General features: G+C 37.0%; 1 protein-coding gene across 1 annotated transcript; it reads left to right on the top strand.

Annotated features, from left to right (window-relative positions):
* The first annotated feature begins 1,900 nt into the window (after window positions 1–1,900).
* On the top strand, window positions 1,901–10,943 carry LOC110370677 (protein retinal degeneration B). Its single transcript, XM_021326572.3, has 2 exons — window positions 1,901–2,359; window positions 2,951–10,943. The coding sequence occupies exon 2, from the start codon at window positions 2,993–2,995 to the stop codon at window positions 6,512–6,514; it is 3,522 nt and encodes a 1,173-aa protein (XP_021182247.2). The 5' UTR covers window positions 1,901–2,359; window positions 2,951–2,992; the 3' UTR covers window positions 6,515–10,943.
* Window positions 10,944–11,251: the final 308 nt, after the last annotated feature.

Below are 11,251 nucleotides of genomic sequence, written 5' to 3'. Positions count from 1 at the left end.
GTGGCCAAATACATTTATTTTTAGCTGTTTCTATTACATTTTAATAGAACCTATATCCTTTTTGAGGCTTAACATGCTTCTGAATATGGCAGGCCTAATCCCAAAAATATTGCTTCAGTAGCTAAAGGCTTGCCTGGAAACCCTGGGTATAGACTTTGCTCCGACTTTGACGATTTTCGACCATGTGACCTGGCTATACCTACTGAAGAGAGGAAACGACGATAAACACGCTTGTCCTGGCACAAGAGGGGCCATAGGCAAGTATCCCACTCTACCTACCTGCCTACAAAAAAGGGGAACCACGCGCTTGTTTAATCCGGCACTGCTAAGCAAACGAGCGATGTGCGCTTGTAGGTGCGTTACAGGTTCTACCTTATCTATACCTAGTTATTAGCAAGTATTCATTGTAAGTAATAATTTACTGACCACACAGTTTACCTACAGTTCTATGGAAAATTACAGATGTTTATTTGGATAGACACCTAGTTACATGCGAATCTAAAATAGCAAAGTTCTACGATAGCTGCTATTAATTTAAAGTACAAATAGTGTTTATATATAGATACATGTGTACATAAAAATGTATAAAGTACAACGTCGGCGCTTTAATTCTGCGACGACTGCTATCGATTTTCTCGTGTCCATCTAGTAAAGAGAGGAATATTCATAGTTGCGCCGTTTTTAATTTTCCTTTTGTTTTCATGGTAGAGATTGGGTGACATCAAGAGCGGATCCAGGGGCTAGGTTACAAGGTCATGAACACCCCCTGGCCCTGGTCCAGGACCTAGGTGGACCACTAATTAAAATGATTAAACATGATGTTTTACATAATTATTTTCTTTTCATTATGCTTTTCGTAAGTATTGGGTAATTTTTTTTCTGAGTGAATCAGTAGAAATTGTCATAGAAAAAGGCTATAACTAAAAATACAGATTACGTTTAGGCCTCGACCTGAATAAAGATTTTCGCGCTCGCTTCGCTCGCGCTCTTTTATATTTGACGTTTGTATACTATAAATACAAGAAATCGCGCTCGCTCTGCTTGGGCCATTTTCTACAAAAAAAAGTCTATTCTTGACTTTAGTATAGTACTCGACTTGAACATACATACAGCGAAGACCTCGGCGTAATATCACGAGGAAACACATTGAATTCATAAGAATATTGAGAATCCAATAGGTATATAAAACCAAATGGCGGCAACTTTAGCTTTATAACATTAGTAAGTATACATTATCTTAACTTAATCAATAATTAATATTTTTTGGACTTGATCACGACTGTGTGACCCTGCCCTGGCGCCGAAGTTGGATCCGCCCTTGAGTGACATGATACTGAAACAAAAATTGGTCAAGTGAAAATAAAGTTGTACAGCCAATCGTTCATCGTTATAATGAAGTTATATGGTAAAATCCAACCCACTAAATATTTAGTGTAAAATATTTAGAACTAAATATTTTAAAAGCTAAAGTAAAAAACTTAAGGCCTTTAAAAAGTCTTCCCTAACTGTGTTGCGTTGGTTTTCAGTTTATTACGAAATGATTGTCAATTTGATCAACTCAAGCCAAGCATAAGGATAATTACATCAACGCTTAGTATCAGATTTTTTGGCCTCTGAGTACTCGTAAAATGATGTAGAAATGACCGCTAGGATTACGAAGAAACTCGCAATGCTTCATCCACGGTCCGGCCCAACTGCACCAAGAGTTACTTTACCTTTTGATTGATCAAACCGAGCGTCGTGACTTAGCGCCGAACTCCGTAAAGTCCTAAACCATTGCCTATTTTACCATTCAGGTCCTCTAACAAGGTGAAAAGGAATTTGCCTTATGACCTCAATGACATAGGAATTAGCATGCAACACATGAATTTATGTTTTCTTTCCTCAAACGGGTATCTAAAGTAAGAAAGACTATGAATACGACTGCATCGTACCTACGCAGAATCAACAGCGTTCCAATCTACGATCGCGCATATAGGAACATAAACTTTGCTAGAACTGTATACAAAGTATATTTATTTACATTGCTCGTGGGGTAGTGGATTTCATGTTGCATTTTGTTTGTGAAATAGTCACGAGTAGGATGTGGTATTGTGCTCTCATATGAAGTGCTTGTAACTGTTATCTTCTTTAGTGAACAACCGTACTCCCCTTGTTGCTATTGTGAGATGCTAACGTTCGTGTGTACAACCAACATGAAAAGGAATGGCACTTAGGCCATATTGACATTACGTTCGCGAAAATGTCAAAGTTCATCCGTAGATCAGTGCTTGATGTATTTTGTGAAAAACATAAAATAATGAATTAAAAATGCTGTGCAAAGTGTGAAGTGAAACTCTATAAGATACGATCTCTTGAGGTACGTATTTCAATAATTAGCTTATTGCAGTATGGTGAAGAAAACATCAATTAGTAATATGACGAACAAAAAAATAAACGTATAGAAACACATTTTTATCTTGTACAATCTACATTCAAATTAAACGTAGGATTAATAATATTAAGCGTTAAAACTTTCTTATCAAGATTAAGTGGTCTATTAGTTCATAATAAAGATTACTAATGCATTGATTTTAAGCTGATTACTCTTATTCTTTTTTATTTTTCTGTACTATTGAACTGTGATTCATGGATGATTCTTTATCGGACATGTAAAATTTAACGCACCTTTCTTGTTTTTATTAGAAAAGAGTTTACGTTAATTCAGACTTTCAATCACATATGATTAAAACAATACATAATGTCGAAGTATTGCAGTCTTTAAGAGAAATATGATTGCCAGCCAATAAGAAATATGCCCATTAAACAAAGAAATAAAATAATTTATGTTTTTTATGTCCTTGATATAAAATTTTTGATGGCATTGTTCCAAATGTTTTCCTAACACCATACATTGAATTAAATGTATGTAGTATATTGTTAATAACAATATTACATTTCTTTGTTTCAGAATATGATTAATTACAGTGAAAGCTCAAAGTAGATCATCAACATGCTGATTAAGGAGTATCGGATACCTTTACCTCTCACTGTGGAGGAGTACAGGATTGCTCAGCTGTATATGATAGCTAAAAAGAGCAGAGAAGAAAGTTCTGGTGAGGGGAGTGGTGTGGAAATTCTAGTTAATGAACCATATGATGATGGCCCTGGTGGGAAAGGTCAGTACACTCAGAAAATATACCATGTTGGTAGCCATCTGCCAGGATGGTTTAAAAGCTTGCTTCCAAAATCTGCCTTAACAGTGTCTGAAGAAGCTTGGAATGCTTACCCTTACACAAAAACTAGATACACATGTCCATTTGTTGAAAAATTTTCATTAGAAATAGAAACTTATTATCATTCCGATAATGGCCACCAAGAAAATGTCTTCAACCTAACGGGAAGTGATTTAAAAAGTAGAATAGTTGATATTATTGATGTCTGCAAAGATCAGCTTTATGGTGCTGATTATGTTAAGGAGGAGGACCCTAAATTGTTTGAATCACAAAAATGCAATAGGGGTCCTCTTACAGACAATTGGCTTGAAGAGTACTGGAGTGAAGTCCAAGGTAAGCCACAACCACTGCCAAATGGAAAATCTCTAATGTGTGCTTACAAGCTATGCAAGGTAGAATTCAGATATTGGGGCATGCAAACAAAATTAGAAAAATTCATTCATGATGTTGCACTTAGAAAAACTATGTTAAGAGCTCACCGTCAAGCCTGGGCATGGCAAGATGAATGGTATGGTCTAACAATGGACGATATCAGAGAAATTGAGCGTCAAACTCAATTAGCATTGCAGAAGAAGATGGCTGGAGATACTAGTGATGAACAGGACCTGTCAGAAGAGAATTCAAAATCGCTTGCAGCTACAATGAGCAGCTTAGAAAAGAATGAAGATGTGCCAACACCATTAGTTTCAAAGAAAAATAATGCTGAAAAAAGAATACAAAAACATTTGACACCTGAGGGAACACCCCCATCTGAACACAAAACCTCTTCTAAAACTAATCTTAGATCATCATCTTCAGGCTCTATTAAAAGTTTGCAAGCACAGGCTGCTAACTGGAGAATGGAAACCCTTGTCAGGGAATCAGAAACCGAAACAGGTTCTGAGGATGAATTTTATGATTGCGAGTCATCTTTTAACAAATGGTCTTCCATGTGTTCTCTGGATGAAGCTGATATTGATATATCGCCAACTCAAGGCGATAATAGTCAAGAAGACAGTATCTTTAATCCCTCTTTCTTGAAAAGGGTCACTTCTGAGAGAGGTTCACGTAGAATGCCTAATTTACAAAGTCATCCAAGTATTGATGGTTGTCCAGAGACACCTGTTCATAGCTCTTGCCCAACAACTGTTTTAATTCTTGTATTTCATGCTGGAAGCGTTTTAGATGCAAATGTTGACATGACTGCTAAGAAATCGGATGTAACTACTTTTAAAGGTGCTTTTGAATCAGTGATGCGCCAGCATTATCCTACGCTTATAGGTCACATAGCAATAAAACTAGTATCGTGCCCATCTATATGCACTGAAGCTTTGGGAGTGTTGTCAACATTGAGCCCTTACAGTTTTGATTGTTCACCATCTACTATCGAATCTCCTTCTCTCACAAATGATCTTATACCTATTGGCGCTATACCATTAATTGCGACATCATCTCCAGAATATCCGGAATCCGTAACAAAGACTATAAATTCGGCAAATGCCACATACAATGAATTTATCAAATCTGATGATGGGAAAGGATTCAATGGCCAAGTCTGTATTGTTGGAGATAGTATGGGTTCAGTGTTAGCTTATGATGCTCTAATAAGAACTTTACAATACCAATCAAGACACGATAGTGAGAATAGTATATTGGATACTGAGATAACTATTCCAAATGATCCATTAGAACCGCACTACCTCAACAAGTCTCACTTACAAGCTCCGACACCCAGAAGGCGTTCGTCATCCACAAGTGATAACCATATAAAATTTGAGTTTGAAGTGAGCGACTTTTTTACTTTTGGTAGTCCATTGTCGCTTATATTAGCATCAAGAAAAATTTCTGATGATAAATCGCGTGACATTATGAAACCACCTGTACAACAAGTGTTTAACTTGTTCCATCCAACAGACCCTGTTGGCTCAAGATTGGAACCATTGCTATCAGCAAGATTCACTAATCTACCACCAATAAATGTTGCTCGATATACTAAATACCCGTTAGGTAATGGTCAACCCTACCATTTAATGGAATTGATACAGAGTCATCCCCAACTATTTGGCGATCACCTGCAAATGCCACCAACTCCTGTGTTAAGAAGACTTTCCGAGGCATCTGTACAAAGTACAGTAAGTGGTTTAGTAGATAACATTCCTTTAATTACTATGAATGCATTACAGCAAAAATGGTGGGGTTCTAAAAGACTGGACTACGCTTTATACTGTCCCGAAGGGCTGACGAATTTTCCCACAAACGCTTTACCTCACCTATTCCATGCTAGTTATTGGGAAAGTTCAGATGTTATCGCTTTTATATTACGGCAAATCGGTCATTTTGACTTAGCTCTATATGGACACTCAGATGATAAAGAATGTCCGATGTTCAAACCTGGACAAGAGAGGGAAAAATGGATGCGTAAACGGACGTCGGTGAAATTGAAAAACGTAGCTGCAAATCATAGAGCTAATGACGTAATTGTCAAAGAGGGCTGCCCGCAAACATTTTCTGCCCGTTTTATGTACGGCCCGTTAGATATGATAACTTTGACAGGCGAGAAAGTAGATATTTACATGATGAAGGATCCTCCTGCAGGCGAATGGGTGATATTATCTACTGTTGTAACAGATAAAACTGGGAGGATAACATATACGCTGCCGGAACGTCAGAGTGTCGCTTGTGGAATATATCCTGTAAGAGTTGTTGTACGTGGTGATCACACGATGTGCAATTTTCATTTAGCCGTTGTGCCTCCCCAAACTGAGTGCGTTGTGTTTAGTATTGATGGATCTTTTACTGCCAGCGTATCGGTTACCGGTCGAGACCCAAAGGTAAGAGCCGGTGCCGTAGATGTTGTGCGATTTTGGCAGGACCTTGGATATCTCATTTTGTACATAACTGGCAGACCAGACATGCAACAAAGAAAAGTTATTTCGTGGTTAGCCGAGCATAACTTTCCTCATGGCTTAGTATTCTTCTCTGATGGATTTTCAACAGACCCACTAGGTCACAAAGCAGCACATTTAAACAATCTTATAACTGAACATGGAATAATTATGCACGCTGCATACGGTTCAGGGAAAGACATTACTGTTTATCATAACTGTGGACTTTCACCAAAACAAATTTATGCCATTGGTCGGATCAGTAAAAAGTACAGTAATATGGCAACGACTCTTAATGATGGCTACGCTTCACATCTAGCTGATTTAAAACTTCCTGGAGCTTCGCGGCCTGCTAGAGGCAACGCTCGTCTTCTAGTTCCTAGACGGCTGTTGGCTCCCGTAAGTGGCGGTTCTTCATCTCGAATTCGTCGTTAATTTAGCGTAATTCTCTTATTAGTATTCCTTAAAACGCTTAATCTTCCTCGGGTTAGACGATGTTTGTGATAGGATAGTGCTTAATGTACGATCGTCGTAAAATTATCATCTCGTATTAGATTATGACTAGTTATTCTGTCCCACGTACATCAGTATTGTTTGGGCAGACTACATTTATATGCACATAGTTTTCCAATTCGGATTTGATTATTTATTCTGCGTATAGATAAGAGTAAACAACTTTTAAAATAGTAAATTGGGATGAGAAAGAACCCATAATTATTATCGTTGTATACCTAAATGCTAAAATGTTGTAATGACTGGTTTCATATTCTAACTGTAAAAACTTGTTACGTACTTCTATTGTAACGGATAATGTGCAGCATATGCATAATATATAAAAATCATGTTATTTTTTGTTTCGAATGTAAGTTGAAGAGAGGAGTTGAATCTCTACGCAGGATTTCCTGGCGTAAAAATTGTGCTTTATTTAGTCTATTTGCCATTCGTAGATACTATGCTTGCATTTGTAATTTTTACTAAGGCGTAAATAGGCAATTTTTAAAAGTAACTTTGCTATTGTGCGCCTGTTTACCAAACTAAAGTAACGTCTAGAAATACATCTGCAGTCATAGTTAGATTCATCCGTGATCTTATGTTTGTTCATTTTTTAAACATGTTGTACCTATCATAAGAATATTTATGTTTGTTTACTTTTATTACGATGGAACTGTAATGTAAGTGTAAACTACATTGTTCCCGTCTTTTTTATAATTTATTACTTGGGGAACTATCCATTGTTTCAATCAAATATTTAATGGTATAAAATATATACCTTGTAAGTAATATTAAGACGTTGTAACAATATTTCGTGATATTAAATCGTGTTATTTATTTATAGTTCTGGAACACATTGAAGAAAATACATAAGATATTTTATGCATTTGCAATTTGCAACCCAACTACGGTGTGGCAATTCTGCCGAGTTTTTGCATATTATGTAAAATTATAAAGATTTTTCCTTGTTCTTTTTAAATTGCCGTAGTAGGGCTGTGATCTGTTTTAGAATAATATTGATGTTTTAGATTAAATACGAAAATTTGATGATGTAGAAGTATAATTATAAAGAGAGTAAGTATTCTACATTGCAGTGCTATTAATTTTTGCGTATTATATTCAAAGTCTGTGAAAAGTTTAAATTCTAAATAACCCTTTCAAATAATTACATTTTGATTAAAATGAGAATTTTCGAGTCTTTATTATGTATGCTAGTCGAAAGCGAAATAATTTCGCTAATTGTCATGTATTTGAAAAATTAAATTGTCACAAAAATGTGTTTTAAATACCAAGTTACAAACTAAGAATATTCTAAAGTTAATTACACAATAAGTAAATAACTGAAGAGGCAATATCGTAAATCAATTTATAATTGGTAATATTTATATCGTTGATATTATAAATTATAAACCATATAAAATTTATTTTTCTAGTTCACAATTTGAGTTCTTGAATGAACATTAAGTAAGTAAATTATATTAATTAAATTATCTATTCTAAAGAAAATTGTATAATCTTTATTATGTACATTCCTGTTTCAGAGATATTTCTATTGTTATGAAATTTTTGAAATTAATTATTATATAAATAATAATGTATCTAAACGTAAAAATTATAATACATATTGTGTAAAGTTCTCATAATTATAGTTTTATTTAGGAATTTAACATGTTTCGAATATACATAGATTTATCTTAAGAGGATTTTGGTTGCATTGGGTTAGGCTTTTGGTCACGAGCCATGTAGCATTCTAGAACAACAATATGTGTTGCTAATTAAATTTGTTCAGATAACGTTTGAATTTTATACGGCATTTAAATCGCCAATTCGCATTTTCCGCATAGATTAGTAATTTCCTTGAATAAAACGGGAGATTATGTGCGCTATATTTGCGAATATAATTTTTTCTGAAGTTGAAGTATAAGATATTACAAATTTCAAACCGGTTAGTATGTACTACTAGGTACAGTTAACATTGGATGTAAGTGCAACCTGTGGATAAGCACACAGCCACTTACATGGCTTCACGCGAGGTCAGCCATTCTTTACCAATCTAAAATTATCCGTTTGGTATAAACCTGAAGCCCTGGCATCGGTGCTAACGCAGAGAATATGATCTATTTGATGTTTTAGTATATCCGAAAGCCGTAACGGTGTTGCGCAAATAGACAGCTAACGCAGACGCCCTTGTATGTCGATACGATATACAGAGATGGCTATCAATCTTTATACCTGCCACGTGACTAAGTAAAATTTAAACAGATCCCTGGTAGCTGATAATCAATAAATAGGATGTAGGAATAGCCTAGTAAGTATTCGTTGTTTTCAGGATTTTAATGTACTTTGTGAGTTTACCTTTTTCATCTAGTACCTATAAAATGTTCGTGTACATGAGTCAATTAAAACTTTTGTCTGGTACCTATCTCGTTTAATTTTTAGTAGTGCATAGACTTATCTTCTTTCGAAAAATAATGTTGTTGTGTGATAAACTCATCTCAAAGATTATTTTTAGCGGTTTTATTTAAACGCTTGAGCTATCGGGGATCTCTGAAGGTCAATTACGTACTTCATCTGAACTTGACCAGCTAAGAGACTGAAAATAAATCTTGCGATCGTAAATACCTATGTAAACTTTACTCAAGGATCACTGTGTACATGTCATTTTACCAATACTATTACGCCGTTAGATTCGAGCTTAATTGAGTAGCCATTTGACCATGTTCGCAGTTAAAGTTCAAAGGGTTTGAACTGTTTATTTTTATCCAGCTGAGGTCGGTTGGGTGTTGTTGCATCTGGTGCAAAACGGTGTTCTACTTTTTACGTTTCAATGACCAACCATTTCATCCGCGATAGTCCGCTTCCTATAAGTGTTTATTGATCGTTAGTTCGGAACACATTGTGTTTATGATAGAGAGCAGATGCCGATTCTCTCACATTGTGGAAACTGGACGTTCAAATAATTTCCTGTGCATGGAAATTTTCTGTCAGTGATGCTATATTACCTGACAGTGACTAGGCAAACTATACAAACATACTTTATCAAAAGTCTATATAACCAAATATTTATTACATGTTACTTTGAGATCATTGAACTTAGTAAAAAATAAATAAGAGTAGGTAGGTATGCTGTTAGCATTGACGCGCGACTCAAACCGGTATTAATTATTACGAGATACGAAGTTCAAAATTACATTCGCGGTGTATGAATGCGTTTGTCTTTATTTTAAGGTGTGGTGGGTACTTAATAGCCATTTAGATTTTCATCAAAAACTCTCAAGTCCTAATTTAGTCTACACACGGATCTGAAGTGTTAAGCCAATACCTATTTTAGTGAAGCCTTTTACTTTACTTTCAGCATTTCTTGTAGGATTAGGATGGTCGGTTAGGTAACCTTCGACCCAGAATAATGTGTGGCCGGCTGGCATTATCTCTGGGCCATTCATAATGACAAGATAATTATTGTAGGTACCTATTTGTCGGGTAGGAAATTGAGTATTGATTAATTTATACCTATAATCATATCAGTTTTCTTATGTGCTTACGTGAGTTTGGACTCTGAAAAGCATTAGCTATGGCAGCTAGAAAAATAAGATGGCTCTTAAAACTTACCCACCAGAAATGTAGGTATACTTACTTAAATTTTTTTCGAGTCATTCCTAATTTGTAACATTACCTTTATGTACTTAAACAAAATGGGGAGACAACACCTGATAGCTTGGGCGTAGCCACGGTCCGCTTGGGGCGGTTGCCCCACCCTGTTCCATAAAACGTGAACATCATCATCATCATCTCAGCCATAGGACGTCCACTGCTGAACATAGGCCTCCCCCTTTGATCTCCACAGATACCTGTTGGAAGCGACCTGCATCCAGCGTCTTCCGGCGACCTTTATAAGGTCGTCTGTCCACCTCGTTGGTGGACGTCCTACGCTGCGCTTGCTAGTCCGTGGTCTCCACTCCAGCACTTTTCGGCCCCATCTGCCATCTGCTCTGCGAGCAATATGGCCTGCCCATTGCCACTTCAACTTGCTAATCCGGTGGGCTATATCGGTCACTTTGGTTCGTCTACGGATCTCCTCGTTTCGGATTCGATCACGTAGAGAAACACCGAGCATAGCCCTCTCCATAGCTCGTTGAGCGACTTTGAGCTTTGAGATGAGGCCGATAGTGAGAGACCACGTTTCGGTGCCGTAAGTCATCACTGGTAACACACATTGGTTGAAGACTTTCGTCTTGAGGCACTGAGGTATGTCGGACGAAAAGACATTGCGTAGTTTCCCGAACGCTGCCCAGCCGAGTTGGATTCGGCGGTTGACCTCTTTCTCGAAGTTGGACCTACCTAATTGGACTACTTGTCCTAGGTAGATATATGAGTCAACAACTTCGAGTACCGAGCTCCAACAGAGACTGGGGTGGGCTGAACATGGACATTTGACATAATTTTCGTCTTGTCCATGTTCATTTTCAGGCCCACCTGTTGTGAAACTCGGTCGAGGCCCTCGAGCATCATACTGAGTTCCTCCATCGACTTTGCCATGACTACGATGTCGTCGGCAAACCGAAGGTGAGTGATGTATTCGCCGTTGATGTTGATGCCAAGTCCTTGCCATTCCAGGAGCTTGAAGGCGTCTTCCATTGCGGCGGTAAACAGTTTCGGGGAAATAACGTCCCCCTGTCTTAC

Source organism: Helicoverpa armigera, chromosome 13 (genome assembly GCF_030705265.1).
Source record: "Helicoverpa armigera isolate CAAS_96S chromosome 13, ASM3070526v1, whole genome shotgun sequence".
Classification (NCBI taxonomy): Eukaryota; Metazoa; Arthropoda; class Insecta; order Lepidoptera; family Noctuidae; genus Helicoverpa; species Helicoverpa armigera.
The sequence above is the reverse complement of the archived record's forward strand: the minus strand, read 5'-3'. Positions and strand labels throughout refer to the sequence as shown.